At 38.7% G+C, this 22203-nt stretch overlaps 2 protein-coding genes across 4 annotated transcripts in view; both read right to left on the bottom strand.

Annotated features, from left to right (window-relative positions):
• LOC137209558 (kinesin-like protein KIF28P) overlaps positions 1 to 15834 on the bottom strand; it is an 85523-nt gene extending 69689 nt beyond the window's left edge. Inside the window, 1 exon segment of the mRNA XM_067711183.1 lies at positions 15766 to 15834. Coding sequence (XP_067567284.1) covers positions 15766 to 15834 — 69 coding nt within the window.
• A 155-nt stretch (positions 15835 to 15989) lies between these two features.
• AHCTF1 (AT-hook containing transcription factor 1) overlaps positions 15990 to 22203 on the bottom strand; it is a 79450-nt gene continuing 73236 nt past the window's right edge. For all 3 annotated transcript variants that reach the window (XM_067729555.1, XM_067729554.1, XM_067729553.1), the window contains exons 34-36: positions 20412 to 20545; positions 19234 to 19316; positions 15990 to 17264 (exon numbers count right to left, since the gene is read on the bottom strand). In XM_067729555.1, coding sequence (XP_067585656.1) covers positions 17075 to 17264; positions 19234 to 19316; positions 20412 to 20545 — 407 coding nt within the window. In that variant the 3' untranslated portion in view covers positions 15990 to 17074. The remainder of the gene's footprint in view (positions 17265 to 19233; positions 19317 to 20411; positions 20546 to 22203) is intronic.

Raw genomic sequence — 22203 nt, forward strand, 5'->3', positions numbered from 1 at the left:
CAACAGTTTCTCTTATACTGCCTCAGAAATTTTAAAAGGCTTGTCTCTAGTCATATTAAATTTCTGAGAATAGCATATCTAACACTCAGCTATACTAATAGCATAAACAATAGCATCAGAGATCCATTTCCAACATGACAATGTAAGAAGCTCCACTGTCCCATCCCCCAGCAAAACTGGTGAAAATTATTAAAGAAAAAAATGAAAATGAAAAAATTTAAAGCCTCTGGAAATGGTTCTAAAAGCAAACAGCCAATGAAGAAAGATCTATTCAATAAACTCTATCAAAATTTGGTAAGAAAGAAGAATTTGTGTTGTTTAAGCAAGACTATTCCTTCCCTCTCCATTGCCAGCTCAGCAAAGCAGAGATGACTTCAGATTGCTGGAGCTAAGAACACAGGGTTCCCTTTCTCCCCAGACCCCAGTAGGAGGGATTTATTCCTAGGAGGAGAATATCAGCATTTCCCACCCTGCCCCCATCTACCTGTGACTGAGGCTAAGTGTAGGAAAGTATAGGTGAGAGATGAGAGTTCCTTCTTCTACCCAGTTTCCACTCATGGAACGGAGACTCTACTTCGGTTGCAGCATGCTGAGAATACTGGGGTGCTGATAACCCTTACCCTGGTCCCTGAGGTAGTGGTTCTATACCAAAAGAGACAAGCTGTGAGGGTCACAGGCTGCTGTTCCGCATTCACCAAGTGCTGGGCTTCTAGAGCAGGGGTGTCATACAGAGTAGTTTGCTGTTGTCCCCACCCACAAATCCACAGCCCTGGTTTAGAGATCTTGCCTGGGCAGATAGCACCTAATCTCTTCCCAAAGGAACTGACTTCATTTGCCCCCTTAGAGAAGTTCAACCCTAGGGGCACTCTTAAGAACAGAGGCGGCTGTGATGAAAGGCAATTGGGAGATTCAAGAAACAGGTTAAAGTACAGGCCCTCTAGTTTACAGGGGAGGAACCCACCTGGACACTGAAAAAAATATCAAACACTGATCTCAGAAGTTAAACTTTTCAAAAGAACCAGAATTTGATTGAATTAGTTAGTAGAGCAATTTATGCCCAATTCATTGTTGAAAACAACACAGCAATCAATCAGCAATCAGTGGAGTTTGCAGCTTGGTGTGGAGAAGAGGGAAAGGGAGCCCTACAAAAACTGTTACCACCCCAGGGTAACCAGGGCATACCCAAAGCTGTGTCATCTTGAGGAGCAACAAAAAAAGTAGGGGTTGGGGGGCGTGTTTGGTATTTTCACCATTAAGCTTCTTTGCCATAAACATATTTGCTGCACACATTTTCACCACAAACATTTTTGGTGCATAGCTAACTGTCCATAAAGCAATTCTGCCATGCCAGATAAAATTAACTGGTTAACAGTTTGCTTTCAATTGGTTTAAATGCATTAGCACTTCTTCCTGTTATCCACGTTACTGAAGGCTTTAACTGACAGTGACGATGATTTATTTGCTCCAAGAGTTGTTTTCTTATTTTTTTAATAAGGTATTTAAAAAAATTTTTGTGCTCCCCCCATCTTTTTAGGTTTTGATTTTCTCTTTTTTTAAAAAAAAAATGTATTTGGTTGCTCCGGGTCTTGGTTGTGGCAGGTGGGCTCCTTAGTTGTGGCTTGTTGGCTCCTTAGTTGTGGTGGTGGGACCTTAGTTGTGGCATGCGAACTCTTAGTTGCGGCATGCATGTGGGATCTAGTTCCCTGACCAGGGATCAAACCCAGGCCCCCTGAATTGGGAGTGTGTAGTCTTAACCACTGTGTCACCAGGAAAGTCCCTGTTTTCTTATTTTGAAACACACTACGTTAGAGAAGAAAGAAGCTGAGGGCCTCAAAGGCACAGAGTTGCAACATTTCCCAGAGAACTTTGGAACACCCATCAAGGGACATGTGACAATATGCCAAGAACCAACAACAGTGTAGAAGCTTTCACAACACACCAAAGCTCAGTTACAAATACGTATCCTAGTGTTTGGAGCTGATACCTCTCTTATGAAGGAAGAAATTTTAGTGAAAAAGAAAAAAGTTCAATGCCAAATGAGAAGACTAATCAACAAGCAAAAAAAAAAAAAAAAACCAAAAAAAAAGCATGATACTATAAATGAAAGACTTCAAAGATAAGTGCTTTACGTACAAGCCACAAAATAAAATCAGTTATTTGTGCAGTATTGCTAAGAATCTACACATAACTTAAATGCAATCAAATATTTTCTATTTAGAAATAGTCTTTTAATGTCCCTCTTTTCTTTTTCATTATTTTATTTTTTTATGGCAAAATTACCCTACGGCCAACTAGTTATGTGAAAATGTTTGTGGCAAAGAAGTTTACAGCAAAAGTACCTAGAACCTGGTGGAAGATAAGACTTAACTAAAATAATGCAGCCAATCACTAAACAAATAAACAAGCAAATAACAATAACAAGCTACAGAGGGGCAGGAGGACCAGTACCCAGACTTGTTACAATATATTATCTAAAATGTCCAGTTTCCCTAAAAAACTGTGAGGCATGCAAAGAAATAGGAAAGTAAGACCTACACATTGGAAAAAAAGCAGGCAACAGAAGTAACCAGATGCTGGAGTTATCAGAAAAATACTTAAAGTAACAATTATAAATATAGTCACAGAAATAAAGGAAACCAGATTAAAGAACTAAAGGAAGGATTATAAAGGAATAGTATAAACAATTGATTACATTAGATAATTTAGATGAAATGGACAAATTCTTAGACACAAACTACTGAAACAGACTCAAGAAGAAATAGACAATCATCTGAATAGACCTATAACAAATGAAGAGATGGTAGTAAAAACACAACAAATAAAACTACTCATGAAGAAATGGCTTGACTGCTTAATTCTATCAAACATTTACAGAATTAATACCAATTCTTCATAAACTCTTCCAAAATATAGAACAGGGAATATCCCCCAACTTATTTTTATGAAGCCAGTATTACCCTGATACCAAATCCAGATAAAGACATCACAAGAAAATAAAACTACAGACCAATATCTTTTATAAATATGGACACAAGAATCCCCGACAAATGATAACCAACGTGAATCCAGCAACATATAAAAAGAATTATACACCGTAACAAAATGAGATTTATCCTAGGGATACAAGGTTGGTTTAACATCTGAAAGTGATTCTATTGATCATGTTTTTTATTTTCTACATTTATGAACTTTGACATCCCTGGGGCCTGGAGAGATTGTCCCTCTCAGGGCTAATGAATTTGTAGAGATAGCAAAAAACTTACCTTTCATGCAAACCAACCAATCCAAAGTCCAAATCCCAAACACCTCCTTTATCTAACTCACACGCCAAACCAATATTTTCCTCACCTTACATCACCCCAGGGCCAGGTACCTGAAAAGTAGGCTGCACGCATGGAAACTACTCAAACTGTCCAATCCTAAGATTGCTCAAACTTGCCTACCATGCCTTGCCCATTCCTTCCTGTGGAAACGACCATAAGGCTGTGGGCCATGCATTCTTTTTTTTTTTTTTTTTTTTTTTTTTTGCGGTACGCGGGCCTCTCACTGTTGTGGCCTCTCCCGTTGCGGAGCACAGGCTCCGGACGCGCAGGCTCAGCGGCCATGGCTCACGGGCCCAGCCGCTCCGCGACCTGTGGGATCCTCCCGGACCGGGGCACGAACCTGTGTCCCCTGCATCGGCAGGCGGACTCTCAACCACTGCACCACCAGGGAAGCCCCATGCATTCTTTTCTCCAGCCTTCTGACTAACTTTGATACTTCCCCATGTGGCTGCATGGAATGTTCCTTTCTCTTGAGAATTATAAGGCAGTTGTCACTAAATCTGTCACCTTACTATACCTGAGTAAAACAAATCTTGGGTACACTTTAAAATAATGATTAATGTAATACATATCAATAGAATAAAACAAAAAAAAATCACACATCTCAAGATGTAGAAAATGCATTTGACAAAATCCAACACCCTTTCATGATAAAAAACACCCAACAAATCAGGAATAGAATGGAAGTTCTTCAATCTCATAAGGGGCATCCATGAAAAACCCACGACTAATATCACACTTAATAGTGAAGACTGACTATTACCCCCTAAGATCAGGACGAAGACAAGGATTTCTACTCTTGACATTACTAGTCAATATTGTATTGGAGGTTCCAGCCAGGGCAATTAGGCAGGAAAAAGAAACAAAAGGCATCAAGATAGGAAAGGAAGAAGTAAAATGATTGCTCTTTGCAGATGACGTGATCTTAGAAAATCCTAAGGAATCCACTAAAAACTATTAGAATGAGTTCAGTAAGTTTGCAGGATGTAAAATCAATATACAATAATCAACTATTTCTCTACACTTTAAACAATCTGAAAAGGAAATTAAGAAAATTTCATTTCTAATACTACCAAAAGGAATAAAATCTTTAAGAATAAGGTTAACAAAAGTAGTACAAAACATATATTCTGAATACTACAAAACATTGTGGGAATTTAGAAACATTGTTTCTAAAAATTAGAAAATCACCCCATTTTATAGATCAAAAGACTTGGCATTATTAAGATAACGCTCCCCAAATTGATGTACATCCAATGCCATCTCTTTCAGAATCCCACCTGACTTCGTTGTAGAAATTGACAAGCTGATTGTAAAATTCATATGTTACTGCCAGGCATCCAGAATAGCCAAAACAATCTTTAAAAAGAAGAAAAAAGTAGGATTCACACCAACTTCACAATTCAGTACAACCAACAGTGATCAAGTGTGTGTGGTACTGGCACATACACACATACAGACTAATGTAATGAAGTGGAGAATCCAGATATAAACCCAAACATCTGTGATCAACTGATTTTCAACAAGGCTGCCAAAATGGAGAAAGAATAGCCTTTAGAAGGAATGGTGCTGGGAAAACTCAATGGCCACATGAAAAGAATGAACTTGGATCCTTACCTCACATCATATATAAAAATCAACTCAAAATGGACCAAAGCCCTAAATGTAAGAGCTAAAACTAAAAAAGAAAACATAAATCTTCATGACATTGGATTGGGCAAAGAGAGATATAACCTCAAAAGCACAATTAAAAAAAATGGACTTCAAAATTAAAAACTTTTGTGTTTCAAAGGATGAAAAGATGACCCTTTGGGAGATTTGCAAATCATATACCTAGTAAGAAATTGTATTAGAGTATATAAAGAACAGTTCAATATAAAAAGATAATCCAATATAAAAATGAGCAAAGGATCTGCACAGACATTTTCCCAAGGGAGATATACTAATAGGCAATAGTACATGAAAAGATGCATGACATCATTAGTCATCAGGAAAATGCATATCAAAGCCTTGAGATACGGAAGGCTTCCGGGAAGATAGCGGAAGAGTAAGACGCGGAGATCACCTTCCTCCCCACAGATACACCAGAAATACATCTACACGTGGAACAACTCCTACAGAACACCTACTGAACTCTGGCAGAAGACCTCAGACCTCCCAAAAGGCAAGAAACCCCCCACGTACCTGGGTAGGGCAAAAGAAAAAAGAATAAACAGAGACAAAAGGATAGGGACGGGACCGGCACCAGTGGGAGGGAGCTGTGAAGGAGGAAAGGTTTCCACACACTAGAAGCCCCTTCGCGGGCGGAGACTGCGGGTGGCGGAGGGGGGAAGCTTTGGAGCCGCGGAGGAGAGCACAGCAACAGGGGTGCGGAGGGCAAAGCGGAGAGATTCCCGCACAGAGGATCGGGGCCGACCGGCACTCACCAGCCGAGAGGCTTGTCTGCTCACCCGCTGGAGCGGGCGGGGCTGGGAGCCGAGGCTTGGGCTTCGGTCGGAGCTCAGGGAGAGGACTGGGGTTGGCGGCGTGAACACAGCCTGCAGGGCGTTAGTGCGCCACGGCTGGCCAGAAGGGAGTCTGGGGAAAAGTCTGGACCTGCCGAAAAGGCAAGAGACTTTTTCTTACCTCTTTGTTTCCTGGTGCGCGAGGAGAGGGGATTAAGAGCGCTGCTTAAAGGAGCTCCAGAGATGGGCGCGAGCCGCGGCTAAAAGCGCGGACCCCAGAGACGGGCATGAGACGCTAAGGCTGCTGCTGCCGCCACCAAGAAGCCTGTGTGCGAGCACAGGTCACTCTCCACACCTCCCTTCCGGGGAGCCTGTGCAGCCCGCCACCGCCAGGGTCCCGGAATCCAGGGACAACTTCCCCGGGAGAATGCACGGTGTGCCTCAGGCTGGTGCAATGCCATGCTGGCCTTTGCCGCCGCAGGCTCGCCCCGCACTCCGTGCCCCTCCTTACCCCCGGCCTGAGTGAGCCAGAGTCCCCAAATCAGCTGCTCCTTTAACCCCGTCCTGTCTGAGAGAAGAACACACGCCCTCCGGCGACCTACACGCAGAGGCAGGGCCAAATCCAAAGCTGAGCCCCTGGGAGCTGTGAGAACAAAGAGAAAGGGAAATCTCTCCCAGCAGCCTCAGAAGCAGCGGATTAAAGCTCCACAATCAACTTGATGTACCCTGCAGCTGTGGAATACCTGAATAGACAACGAGTCATCCCAAATTGAGGAGGTGGGCTTTGAGAGCAAGATATATTATTTTTTCCCCTTTTCCTCTTTTTGTGAGTGTGTATGTGTATGCTTCTGTGTGAGATTCTGTCTGTATAGCTTTGCTTCCACCATTTGTCTTACGGTTCTATCCGTCCGTTTTTTTTTTCCCCTTAATAATTATTTTTTTATTTTAATAACTCTATTATATTTTATCTTACTTTATTTTACTTTATCTTCTTTCTTTCATTTTTCGTCCTTCCCTCCTTCCTTCCTTCCTTCCTCCTTCCCTCCCTCCCTCCTTTCTTTCTTTCTTTCTTTCTTTCTACTTCTACTAATTCTTTCTTTCTACTTTTTCTCCCTTTTATTCTGAGCCGTGTGGACGAAAGGCTCTTGGTGCTGCAGCCAGGAGGCAGTGCTGTGCCTCTGAGGTTGGAGAGCCAACTTCAGGACACCCGTCCAAAAGAGACCTCCCAGTTCCAAGTAATATCAAATGGCAAAAATCTCCCAGAGATCTCCATCTCAACGCCAACACCCAGCTTCACTCAATGACCAGCAAGCTACAGTGCTGGACATCCTATGCCAAACAACTAGCAAGACAGGAACACAACCCCACCCATTAGCAGAGAGGCTGCCTAAAATCATAATAAGGCCACAGACACCCCAAAACACACCACCAGACGTGGACCTGCCCACCAGAAAGACAAGATCCAGCCTCATCCACCAGAACACAGGCACTAGTCCCCTCCACCAGGAAGCCTGCACAACCCACTGAACCAACCTTAGCCACTGGGGACAGACACCAAAAACAACGGGAACTACGAACCTGCAGCCTGCAGAAAGGAGACCCCAAACACAGTAAGATAAGCAAAATGAGAAGACAGAAAAACACACAGCAGATGAAGGAGCAAGATAAAAACCCACCAGACCTAACAAATGAAGAGGAAATAGGCAGTCTACCTGAAAAACCATGAGATACCACTTCACACCAACTATAATGGCTATAATGAAGTAAGATACAAGTGTTAGCCTGAATTAGAGAAACTGGAACCCTCATACACTGCTAGTAGTAATATAAAATGGTGCATCTGCTTTGGAAAAGTCTGGCAATTCCTCAAATGATAACATAGAGTTACTGTATGACTCAGCAGTTCCATGCATAGGTATATAACCAAATGAAAACGTGTCTACACAAAAACTTGTAAACAAATGTTTATGGCAACATGATTCATAATAGCTAACAGGTGGAAACAACCCTGACACCAAATAGCTGAGGAATGGATGAACAAAATGTGGTATATCCATACAATGGATTATCCAGCCATAAAGAAATGAATTTTTGACATATGCTACAACATGGATAAACCTGGAACACATTATGCTGAGTGAAAGAAGGCAGTCATAAAAGACTATATAATTCCATTTATACAAATTGTACAGACCAGGGAAATATGCAGAAGCAGGGATTAGTTTAATGGTTGTTTAGGATAGGGGGAATAAGGATGATAGCTAAAGAGTACAGACATCCTGGGCCTGAAACCAAGATGGCTGAGTAGAAGGACGTGCTCTCACTCCCTCTTGTGAGAACACCAGAATCACAACTAGCTGCTGGACAATCATCGACAGGAAGACACTGGAACTCACCAAAAAAGGCACCCCACATCCAAAGACAAAGGAGAAGCCACAATGAGACGGTATGGGGGCACAATCACAGCAAAATCAAATCCCATAAGTGCTGGGTGGGTGACTCACAGACTGAAGACCACTTATACCACAGAAGTCCACCCACTGGAGTGAAGGTTCTGAACCCCATGTCAGGTTCCCAACCTGGGGGTCTGGCAATGGGAGGAGGAATTCCTAGAGAATCAGACTTTGAAGGCTACTGGGATTTGACTGCAGGACTTCGACAGGACTGGGGGAAACAAGAGATTCCACTCTTGGACGGCACACACAAAGTAGTTTGCGCATCGGGACCCAGGGGACAGAGCAGTGAAACCAGGGGAGACTGAACCAGACCTACCTCCTAGTGTTGGAGGGTCTCCTGCAGAGGTGGGGGGTGGCTGTGGCTCACCATGGGGACAAGGACACTGGCAGCAGAAGTTCTGGGAAGTACTCCTTGGCATGAGCCCGCCCACAGTCTGCCATTCGCTCCCTCAAAGAGCCCAGGTAGGATCCAGTGTTGGGTTGCCTCAGGCGAAGCAACCAACAGGGAGGGAACCCAGCCCCACCCATCAGCAGTCAAGTGGATTAAAGTTTTACTGAGCTCTGCCCACCAGAGAAACAGTCAGCTCTACCTACCACCAGTCCCTCCCATCAGGAAACCTGCACAAGCCTCTTAGATAACCTCATCCACCAGAGGGCAGACAGCAGAAGCAAGAAGAACTACAGTCCTGCAGCCTGTGGAACAAAAACCACATTCACAGAAAGATAGACAAGATGAAAAGGCAGAGGGCTATGTACCAGATGAAGGAACAAGATAAAACCCCAGAAAAACAACTAAATGAAGTGGAGATAGGCAACCTTCCAGAAAAAGAATTCAGAATAATGATAGTGAAGGTGATCCAGGACCCTGGAAAAACAATGGAGGCAAAGATCAAGAGGATGCAAGAAATGTTAATAAAGACCTAGAAGAATTAAAGAACAAACAAACAGAGATGAACAATACAATAACTGAAATGAAAACTACACTAGAAGGAATCAATAGCAGAATAACAGAGGCAGAAGAACGGATAAGTGACCAGGAAGACAGAATGGTGGAATTCACTGCCACAGAATAGAATAAAGAAAAAAGAATGAAAAGAAATAAAGACAGCCAACGAGACCTCTGGGACAACATTGAATGCAACAACATTCGGATTATAGGGGTCCCAGAAGGAGAAGACAGAGAGAAAGGGCCCGAGAAAATATTTCAAGAGATTATAGTCAAAAACTTCCCTAACACGGCAAAGGAAATAGCCACCCAAGTCCAGGAAGCGCAGTAAGTCCCATACAGGATAAAACCAAGGAGAAACACACGGAGACACATGGTAATCAAATTGGCAAAAATTAAAGACAAAGAAAAATTATTGAAAGCAGCAAGGGAAAAATGACAAATAACATACAAGGGAACTCCCATAAGGTTAACAGCTGATTTCTCAGCAGAAACTCTACAAGCCAGAAGGGAGTGGCATGATATACTTAAAGTGATGAAAGGGAAGAACATACAGCCAAGATTACTATACCCGGCAAGGATCTCATTCAGATTCAATGGAGAAATCAAAGCTTTACAGACAAGCAAAAGCTAAGAGAATTCAGCACCACCAAACTAGCTCTACAAAAAATGCTAAAGGAACTTCTCTAACTGGGAAACAGAAGAGAAGAAAAGGACCTACAAAAACAAACTCAAAACAATTAAGAAAATGGTCATAGGAACATACATTTCGATAATTACCTTAAACGTGAATGTACTAAATGCTCCAACCAAGAGACACAGGCTTGCTGAATGGATACAAAAACAAGACCCATGTATATGCTGTCTACAAGACACCCACTTCAGACCTAGGGACACATACAGACTGAAAGTGAGGGGATGGAAAAAGATATTCCATGCAAATGGAAATCAAAAGAAAGCTGGAGTAGCTATACTCATATCAGATAAAATAGACTTTAAAGAATGTTACAAGAGACAAGGAAGGACACTATATAATGATAAGGGATCAATCCCAGAAGAAGATATAACAATTATAAATATATATATATATGCACCAAACATAGGAGCACCTCAATACATAAGGCAACTGCTAACAGCTGTAAAAGAGAAAATTGACAGTAACACAATAACAGTGGGAGACTTTAACACCTCACTTACACCAAATGTACAGATCATCCAAAATGAAAATAAATAAGGAAACAGAAGCTTTAAATGACACAATAGACCAGATAGATTTAATTGATGTTTATAGGACATTCCATCCAAAAACAGCATATTACACTTTTTTCTCAAGTGCGCACGGAACATTCTCCAGGATAGATCACATCTTGGGTCACAAATCGAGCCTCAGTTAATTTAAGAAAATTGAAATCATATCAAGCATCTTTTCTGATCACAATGCTATGAGATTAGAAATGAATTACAGGGGGAAAAACGTAAAAAACACAAACACATGGAGGCTAAACACTACGTTACTAAATAACCAAGAGATCACTGAAGAAATCAAAGAGGAAAACAAAAAATACCTAGAGACAAATGACAATGAAAACACGACAATCCAAAACTTATGGGATATAGCAAAAGCAGTTCTAAGAGGGAAGTTTATAGCTATACAAGCCTACCTCAAGAAACAAGCAAAATCTCAAATAAATAATCTAACCTTACACCTAAAAGAACTACAGAAAGATGACAAACAAAACGCAAAGTTAGCAGAAGGCAAGAAATCCTAATGATCAGAACAGAAATAAATGAAATAGAAACAAAGAAAACAATAGCAGAGATCAATAAAACTAAAAGCTTGTTCTTTGAGAAGATAAACAAAATTGATACACCATTAGCCAGACTCATCCAGAAAATGAGGGAGAGGACTCAAATCTGTAAAGTTAGAAATGAAAAAGGAGAAGTTACAACAGACACCGCAGAAATACAAAGCATCCTAAGAGACTACTACAAGAAACTCTATGCCAATAAAATGGACAACCTGGAAGAAATAAACAAATTCTTAGAAAGGTATAACCTTCCAAGGCTGAACCGAGAAGAAATAGAAAATATGAACAGACCAATCACAAGTAATGAAATTGAAACTGTGATTAAAAATCTTCCAACAAACAATAGTCCAGGACCAGATGGCTTCACAGATGAATTCTATCAAACATTTAGAGAAGAGCTAACACCCATCCTTCTCAAACTCTGAATTCTATCAAACATTTAGAGAAAAGGTAACACTCATCCTTCTCAAACTCTTCCAAAAACTGGCAGAGGAAGGAACACTCCCAAACTCATTCTATGAGGCCACCGTCACCCTGATACCAAAACTAGACAAAGATACTACAAAAAAAGAAAGGTAGAGACCAATATCACTGATGAGTATAGATGCAAAAATTCTCAACAGAATACTAGCAAACAGAATCCAACAATACATTAAAAGGATCATACACCATGATCAAGTGGGATTTATCCCAGGGATGCAAGGATTCTTAAATATATGCAAATCAATCAATGTGATACACCATATTAACAAATTGAAGAAGAAAAACCATACGATCATCTCAATAGATGCAGAAAAAGCTTTTGACTAAATTCAACACCAATTTATGATAAAAACTCTCCAGAAAGTGGGCATAGAGGGAACGTACCACAACATAATAAAGGCCATATACGACAATCCCACAGCAAACATCATTCTCAATGGTGAAAAACTGAAAGCATTTCCTCTAAGATCAGGAAAAAGACAAGGATGTCCACTCTCACCGCTATTACTCAACATAGTTTTGGAAGTCCTAGCCTTGGCAATCAGAGAAGAAAAAGAAATAGAAGGAATACAAATTGGAAAAGAAGAAGTAAAACTGTCACTGTTTACAGATGATATGAGACTATACATAGAGCATCCTAAAGATGCTACCAGAAAACTACTAGAGCTAATCAATGAATTTGGTAAAGTTGCAGGATACAAAATTAATGCACAGAAATCTCTTGCATTCCTATACACTAACAACAAAAGATCAGAAAGAGAAATTAAGGAAACAATCCCATTTACCACTGCAACCAACAGAATAAAATACCTAGGAATAAACCTACCCAGGGAGACAAAAGACCTGTATGCAGAAAACTATAAGACACTGATGAAAGAAATTAAAGATAATACCAACAGATGGAGAGATATACTATGTTCTTGGATTGGAAGAATTAATATTGTGAAAACAACTGTACTACCTAAAGCAATCTACAGATTCAATGCAATGCGTATCAAATTACCAATGGCATTTTTTATGGAACTATAACAAAAACTCTTAAAATTTCTATGGAGACACAGAAGACCCCCAAATAGCCAAAGCAGTCTTGAGGGAAAAAAAACGGAGCTGGTGGAATCAGACTCCCTGACTTCAGACTATACTACAAAGCTACAGTAATCAAGACAATATGGTACTGGCACAAAAACAGAAACACAGATCAATGGAACAAGATAGAAAGCCCAGAGGTAAACCAACGCACCTATGGTCAACTAATCTATGACAAAGGAGGCAAGGATATACAATGGAGAAAAGACAGCCTCTTCAATAAGTGGTGCTGGGAAAACTGGACAGCGACATGTAAAAGAATGAAATTAGAACACTCCGTAACACAATACACAAAAATGAACTCAAAATGGATTAGAGACCTAAATGTAAGACCAGACACTGTAAAACTCTTAGAGGAAAACATAGGAAGAACACTTTGACATAAATCACAGCAAGATCTTTTTTGATCCATCTCCTAGAGTAATGGGAATAAAAACAAAAATAAATAAATGAGACCTAATTAAACTTAAGAGCTTTTGCTAGCAAAAGAAACCATAAACAAGAAGAAAACCCTCAGAATGGGAGAAAATATTTGCAAATGAAACACCTGACAAAGGATTAATCTCCAAAATATATAAACAGCTCATGCAGCTCGATATTAAAAAAACAAACAACTCAATCCAAAAATGGACAGAAGGCCTAAATAGACATTTCTCCAAAGAAGACATACAGATGGCCAAGAGGCACATGAAAAGCTGCTTAACAACACTAATTATTAGAGAAATGCAAATCAAAACTACAATGAGGTATCACCTCACAACGGTTAGAATGGGCATCATTAGAAAATCTACAAACAACAAATGCTGGAGAGGGTGTGGAGAAAATGGAACCCTCTTGCACTGTTAATGGAATGTAAATTGATACAGCCACTATGGAGAACAGTATGGAGGTTCCTTAAAAAGCTACAAATAGAATTACCATATGATCCAGCAATCTCACTACTGGGCATATACCCAGAGAAAACCGTAATTCAAAACGACACATGTATCCCAATGTTCACTGTAGCGTTATTTACAATAGCCAGGTCATGGAAGCAACCTAAATGCCCATCGACAGACGAATGGATAAAGAAGATGTGGTACATGTATACAATGGAATATTAATCAGCCATAAAAAGGAATGAAATTGGGTCATTTGTTGAGACGTGGATGGATCTAGAGACTGTCATACAGAGTGAAGGAAGTCAGAAAGAGAAAAACAAATATCGTCCTCAAAAAAAAAAAAAAAAAAGTACATTCTTTTTTGAGGTGCCAAATATGTTCTATCAATAAATCTGACCATGGTGATGGTTGCATGTATCTGTGAATATATTAAAAATAATTGAATTATACACTGTAAATTGAGTTAAATGTATAGAATATAAATTATAATTTCAATAAAACCATTTAAGAGATATTGATACTATGGTGAAAATAACTATAGCAGCTACTATTAAAAGTTTGTCTTGTTAAGCATAGTGCTAACTTACAGATCATTTCATCCAGTGTTTGTAACACTGACCCTGTGAGATATCAATATCTCCATTTTACACGTAAGGAATTCAAGGCTCAGAGCTTAAAAACGTGAAGGCTACACAGTGGGTAAGTGATAAAGTCAGGTTTTGAACCCAAGTTCATCCGACTTCAAAGGCTCCTGACGGCCTTTTTCTTACAAAGGAAGTCTCATAAAGTTGGTTCTCTGATCCCACAGTGAAGATAGAGACTGGATATGAAGTTAGAAAATTGGGCAGGGTCTAGGTCACCAAGGCAGTATAACAGTTGTCCAGGTGTGATCCATAACTCTTCACCCCCAAACCACCTCTTGAATTCATTCTCTTTCCTCCTTGCTACTATTCTAGTCGAAGATAACCAACTTTGCTGGTAGATTTGAATCAAATGCAATCACTTTTAGTGGACCTAAAGGCTGTATAATTATGTAACTGCTTTACTGCCCATTTCTACATCCTTGTTAACTGTTTAAAACTTGCAGTTAGTTTAGTGATATTAAAGTCCAGTGAAAAATACCCCTGGAATAACTTTCAATGTGTTGATGGGTTAGGTCATAAAATGGTTTTATTTCCTTTTGGCCAAAACATTTAATTTACTGATCACAAGTTAATTCTTTGACATTTTCTGCATCAGTTCCCTGAGAAACTATGCCACTTTAGAAACCTTAAATATCTGCTACACTTGAAGTTGTCTAGTTATACATATAAAGTTATCTAATCATATATCTGCCTGATTGCTAAAATATTTTCTGCAATATAGAGGAATGTCAAGGGACAGGGCAGAACTGATACCAACTGAAAATGTGCAAAGCAGTATTTTGTTTTAATGGACAAGAAAGAAGCAGCGGCAAATTGTACAAGCAGGAAAAAAGATGTAATATGAGGTCATCATTACACTGTATCCCATTCAGAATTAATTACTGTCAAATAAACCTTTGCATGCCGTTCTAGCATACTCTTATCCAAATCTTACTTATCCTTTATGGTCATCACAAATGCTTCTAGCTCCAGAAGTCTTCAAGTTCTGTGCAGGCAGAATGAACTACACCTGATCTTTCTCTGGGTGCCAAGATGATTTACCTTACCACGGTACATACATAATAATAATAAATTATTAACATACATAGACGGTACACTGTATCCTCAGTTTCTAGTTCAGCGTTTGAGCCACAACAAACAATCAAAACTCTGCTGAAGGGGTCAACTGTTAACAGTTATCTTAAGATTCAACTATTCCATTGATAATCAAAGATAGGCCAATTGCTAAAGGTCCCAGAATGAGTATAATCCATAAATTGTTTAACGACTGGTGTTTCTGTAAAGTTATATAAATACAATTATACATAAAAGCCTGTAAAATGCAGAGTTCATTCAGAACTGGGAATTCGTTTGCTTATGACCTATCGTTTTTGAGGGGCAAAAAGTACATTATTAAAAATACATAGCACATGTCTATATTCACCAAACTGGACTGATTTAAAAAATTATTAACTTGACAATACGTTTTTCTTGTCAATTTTTTTATTGTGCTATTCGCTCAAACGAATGAAATGAAGTGTTTTCTGAATTATGTTTAGATCTTTAAATTACCCATTTAACAAGTTAATTTAAATTTAATATTCGGTAAATGACAAGCAGCTTAAATACAAGTTTGATAATCATTATTAAAAAAATTAATAAAGTGAAAGTCATAGTCAAACTTTCAACAAGGCAATGTAACATTTATCACTAACCTGACTGAAGGGCCGCACTCGTACTGCCACTCTCACACTGTCAATACTTGGCATAGGCATTTTCATCATTTTCCCATTATTCGTGTTATTTGGTATAAAAATAATGTAGAAAGTACACTGCTTATGCTTCACACTGAAACACTGAAAGCTTAGCCAGCAAAAGCAGTCTGTTTCTAGACAATCAATTATTAATGGTCCATTCATTACACACTATCAATTACCTGTTATAATTTTACAATACTTATTTATTGATGAATTTTATAGCCCACATCAAGCATCACCACTTAATTGCACACAGTCACATTGCAGAGAACAGTGGTTTTTCTCTTCCTTTTCCACATTTACTCACACTCTTTACCCATCCTCAATATTCTGTGCCTGAGGTCCTATGAGAATTTGTCATTTTAAAACCTGAATATTAAGGGACTTCTGCGATTCAGTAGCAAGCTCCTTCACAGCAAGAATCTTTATAAAATTTGATCAGACTTCTCATTCTATGAATATCAGGCACATACAAGGTGCACTGAATAGCCACGAAACAGATGTATTTTACATTTCCTTTCTGACTACTCAAACCCTTTTAAGAAGTTGCTAGTGAGCAGTGAACCGGTCAGTCTAACCTGGATAATCAGTCTCTGAATAATTAAGAGACTTGAAGGATAACAGCCTTTAAGCTTGCTGAACAAGAAATGCCAACATTATATTTAACCAATGCATTACTTGGAAAATTACTAATTTGAGGTAGAATGCACAAAATATGTTAAACTACAAAAGAGTGGCAAAATTACATGCCCATAATTCAATTTCAATACAGTAACAGCCTTCCCAATTTATGATTAGAAATCTTAATCACAGAAACAAAGTGCATACATTATAAAACAGCAACTTAAAAAAAACAGTTCGATCATCTTCATTTTAAAATTGGTCTAATACTTTTAACCACAGAGACAAAAAATGGAACCAATACCTACTAGCATATAAAATCATTATTAAAACAGAAATCCCCTCTCAAAAATCTAACAGACACACAGACTACTGTGAAGTATACACTTTATTTAACATTCCAATAATAAGCTATATTTACATATTATATAAATGTATGAAGTCTTAATATATAAAATAGAAAAAACTGCCTGGACTAAAAGAATCACACTCCATATGGAGTTACTTTACTTATTGAAGACATTCTGTTTACAAAAATTTACAATAATTTATATAAATTATTTTTCTTCCAAATTAGATGATTTTTAATAATCCACACAATTCTGATGACTTTACAAATAGGTGAACGTTAAAAACTGGAAAAAAATTACAGCATTTTTCTGCGTAGAACTTGCTTTGGAAAAGAAGACAATTTCTTCCTGCTCCTTCCAAGACTTTTTCCTGTTACTTCTACAGTCTTTCTTGGTTTGCTCTTTACTCCATCAACTGGGCTTGCCAAGGGGGAAATCAGCTTAATTTCTACTGGAGGAGGTGACCAACTTTCTTTTTCTGTGTTTCTGAAATAAAGATTTAATTTAAGTAACAATAAACATGTTATAATATAAAATGTAATTGGCTTCCCAATATATTGAAAGAAATTTTAGGGATTAGTCTTTTCTAGTGCTTTATTTTATAAAGGAGAAGTGAAATAAAACTTTAGTCAAACTAATCAGAGGCAGAGTTAAGGTTTCACATGATAGAAATTTTCTTTATGATTGGGATACTCAAAACAATTACTGCTGAATTTTCATTTAAATGTTTCATATGTATTAATACTGCTGGGTTACAAGGAGGGGTCAAGTACCAGTAGCCAGTCCATGGAATGAGAGCCCAGCAGGCCCATAATGAGATGTATGAGAAACGACAATTCTCAAACACCAGCAATTAGCAACTGTGTATATATTTTCATAATATGAAGTTTTCCACATATACAGAAAGCCAATTTATATGTAGTGTTATTATAGTCAAAAGCTTTCGTTAAATCAGTTTCTAAAGTAAGATAAAATGGATTGATTACTTTGTACTTTTATGAAATTCAACTTAAGCAAAATATATCTGAAATGGAGTAATTTCCCCATGGATGAAATTTTAATCGCTAATAGTGAAATAATCATAGAATTTTAAAAAGTTTTTAACGATTTTTACTGATAGTTATCTATCTTTACTAAGGTGAAACATCCCACTCCCTTCCCCCAGCTCATTGTAAAAACAAAGATTCAGTGGGTATTCAACTACTACTACCCTTCTTTTTTCTTTTTAATTAATTTTTATTGGAGTATAGTTGCTTTTTGTGTTACCTTCTACTGCACAGCAAAATAAATCAGCCATACATATACATACATCCCCTCCATTTAGGACACTACAGTGCATTAAGTAGAGATCCTTGTATTATACAGTATGTTGCCATCAGTTGTCTACTTTATACATAGTATCAGTAGTGTATATATGTCAATCCCAATCTCCCAATTCCTCCCACTGCCCCCCTTTCCCCCTGGTATCCATACATTTGTTCTCTACGTCTGTGTCTCTATTTCTGCTTGGCAATTAAGGTCATCTATATCATTTTCCTAGATTCCACATACATGCGTTAATATACAATATTTGTTTTTCTCTTTCTGACTTACTTCACTCTGTATGACAGACTCTAGGTCCATCCACCTCACTACAAATAACTCAATTTCATTTCTTTTTATGGCTGAGTAATATTCTGTTGTATATATGTGCCACATCTTCTTTATCCATTCCTCTGTTGATGGGCATTTAGGTTGCCTCCATGACTTGGCTACTGTAAATAGTGCTGCAATGAACACTGGGGTGCATGTGTCTTTTTGAATTATGGTTTTCTCTGGGTATATGGCCCAGTAGTGGGATTGCTGGGTCATATGTAGTTCTTTTTTAGTTTTTAAAGGAATCTCCATACCGTTTTCCATAGTGGCTGTATCAATTTATATTCCCACCAACAGTGTAAGAGGGTTCCCTTTTCTCCACACCCTCTCCAGCATTTATTGTTTGTAGGTTTTGGTTTTTTTTTGCGGTACGCGGGCCTCTCACTGTTGTTGCCTCTCCCGTTGCGGAGCACAGCCTCCGGAAGCGCAGGCTCAGCGGCCATGGCTCACGGGCCCAGCAGCTCCGCAGCATGTGGGATCTTCCCGGACCGGGGCACGAACCTGTATCCCCTGCATCGGCAGGCGGACTCTCAACCACTGCGCCAGCAGGGCAGCCCTGTTTGTAGGTTTTTTGATGACGGCCATTCTGACTGGTGTGAGGTGATACCCTTCTTTAAAAAGGACGAATGAATGGGCTTTCATGCTATATAAGAAAGCCACCTTCTGCAGTGAAATCTAACAATTACACAGAGCCAGTGCAGATAAATGCCCCTAAGAATTACCCTTTTCTGATAAGCTTAATTTCTCTTTTTAAGTTAAGAGTCTTCTCTAATTTTAAGAAACAAAACGGAAAAAAATAATAGCATAGAAAAAGTCTTACTTGCTTGCTTGTTTTGTTTTTGCAGTCCTGGTTCTTTTCACTTGTTGCTTTGCCACAGTTTCAATTGATTGAGCATCATCTTCCTATAGGTTAAAAATTTTAAAAGATGAACTTTATGTAATTAAACAATTGAAATCTAAACTAAGAAGTTCCACCCTGAGTCAAGGAATATAGCCAAACAGTGCTAAATGAATTTAAACTTAACAAATATCAAATGGACTCCTTATATTTTTTGGTAGAAACCTTGGTCATCTAGGACAGCTCATTATCCCTTATCCCCACACATTGTTATCTCCAAGTCTTATCAATTTTATTCTGGAATGTTTCCATTGTCCCCTGCCCTTTTGTTCTATTGACTCTGTCCAAATCCAGGCTCTCGCGGCATAAAAATTAGGCCACCAGTGACTATTTTTCCTCCCTAGAATTCCCTTTTCACCGAAACTACTTAAAGCATGCACATGGCTATTTGCTAGTTTGTGAACAGCCCCACCCCCTTCCTCATGCATCACCAGGCTTCTGTGCCTTTGCATCTGCTGTCTTCTCCTCCAGCAATGCCCATCTCCTTTACCTACAGGGCCTACAGGGTTATCTGGGTATAAATGATTCTTATCATGCTGTGCAATAATTATCTGTATTTTTGCCTCTTCAATTAAACTGAACTCCTGAAAAACAAGGAATCTGCCTGAATTATTTTTGTGCCTTTGTCCTTGTATAGTAACTGGCTCACAGCAGATAATTCAAGACATACTATGAATTAAAACTGGTAAATATAAGGGTATCATGCTCACATTCAATCCCTGAACTATTTTTATTTTAGAGTTACATGCAACTAGTCAGTTCTGAAACACTCTCTCTCCAAGTGTGGTCTGTGGATGACACTCCAGGGGGGTCAGGGACCTACATTTTAAATAAATACATCCAGATAATTATGGTGGGACACTACAATTTAAAAACCCTTCCCCTAATAGGTAATTTAAACTGCAGCTGCCAATAATAAACCACGAGTAACATACCAATCTGTCTTAAAGGTAGTATCCCCCAAAGTGCAGAAAAGACTATTTTGGACTTAATAGTATAAATGTCTGCTCTTTTTTAAAGAAGTTTATGTAGGAAGCATTGCTTAAAAAAATAAAAAGCATGTTTAAATACACATGCAAATAAAATCATGCATTTCTTACCAGTTCAGCTACAAGTTTGGATGTATTAGATGTGTTTTTCCGCCTGGTCCTTAAAGTAGGAGGTGAGAAGACAAATTGAGAAGATAAATCCGAAACTAATTCTTGCAGCTGCACAGGAGCCTCTATTTTTTTAGCTAAAGAAAGGTAGAAAGAAAGAACAAAACACTGTATATCTATTTATATATATCTATTTTATGTATAGAGACATATAAATTCAACTTGCAACAAAAAGCAAGATCTGTGAAGTGCAGTTAAGGGCCATAACGCAAAGCACAATAAAAAGAGGTATGGCATATTTGAAGGTTTGAAATATGGTATGGCAAAATGAAGGTTTGTGGCAAGTCTATCAGTGCCATTTGTCCAATAGCATTTGTTCACTTCATGTCTCTGTCACATTTTTGGTAATTCTCCCAGTAGTTCAAACTTTTTCATTACTATTATATTTGTTACAGTAATCAGGGATCTTTGATGTTACTATCGCAAAAAGATTAGCCTCGCTTAAAGTTCAGATGATGGTTAGCAGTTTTTAGCAATAAAGTATTTTATAATTAAAGTATGAACATTTAAAAAAGACTATTGCACACTTAAAAGACTACAGTATAGTGTAAACATAACTTTTACATGCACTGGGAAACCAAAAAAATTGCGTGACCTGCTTTAATGTGATATTTGCTTTATTGTGATAGTAAGGAACCTAATCTGCAAATATCTCCCAGGTATGCCTGCCCTGTGTAACCTGAGCTACTTTGCTTCATAATTCCTACTTTTCCAGAGGCAAGGTTTTTATTTTTAAAAGTAATTTTATTTACAAAGAAGAGACTCAAACCTTCTTTCCTTTCAGCTTATTCTGAGCCAGTTGTTCCACGCAAGGGGAACAACAGAAAAGTCCACAGCATAACAGGAAAAAAGCAAACAGAAAGTAACAATACAGAAAAAACAGGCTGATAGGAAGATTTTCCATAGACAAATAGAAATGGTTTAATTAAGAATTACTTGAAAGTATGTAATTAAAAATATTTATCGGGCTTCCCTGGTGGCGCAGTGGTTGAGAGTCCGCCTGCCGATGAGGGGGACACGGGGTCGTGCCCCGGTCCGGGAGGATCCCACATGCCGCGGAGCGGCTGGGCCCGTGAGCCATGACCGCTGAGCCTGCGCATCCGGAGCCTGTGATCGGCAACGGGAGAGGCCACAGCGGTGAGAGGCCCGTGTACCGCAAAAAAAAAAAAAAAAAAAAAAAAAAAAAAAAAAAAAAAAAAAAAAATCACACACTTTATCACAGATTCTTCCCGTTTTTACTATAGAGTCTCCATATTAATGGCAGTTTAGCAATGTAATTATGGAAGTGGCATGGTGCAGTTGAACCAGTCTGCCAGAAATTAAATCCTAGCTTCTGGATTTATTAGCTGTGGGACAAAAAGCAAGTTATCTAAACCTGTCTCTGCCTCAGTTTCTATAAAATGAGATTCAAAATGGCCCTTTAAAGTTACTGTGGAGATTAAAGATTAGAATAATGTTAATATATGGTAAGTGCTTTATGGATGTTTGCATGTTATAATGTTATTATTTCAGGAATATAATTTACAAATCTTTGGAATAAAATTCCCAAATTATAGTTCAATGATATTTCACCTACCGGGACAATCAAGAGTTCTATAAGATATCAAATTCTGTAAAGCATGTGATTTTTAACAAAAGAGGGTCAGAAATAAAAGTCATCTCTGCTCCCAGCTGATAAGTGGCATAAGTGGCACTGGTGGTAACTCCTCTCTTTTGCAGTTAAGATACAGGCAAA

Source organism: Pseudorca crassidens, chromosome 2, assembly GCF_039906515.1.
Source record: "Pseudorca crassidens isolate mPseCra1 chromosome 2, mPseCra1.hap1, whole genome shotgun sequence".
Taxonomy (NCBI): domain Eukaryota; kingdom Metazoa; phylum Chordata; class Mammalia; order Artiodactyla; family Delphinidae; genus Pseudorca; species Pseudorca crassidens.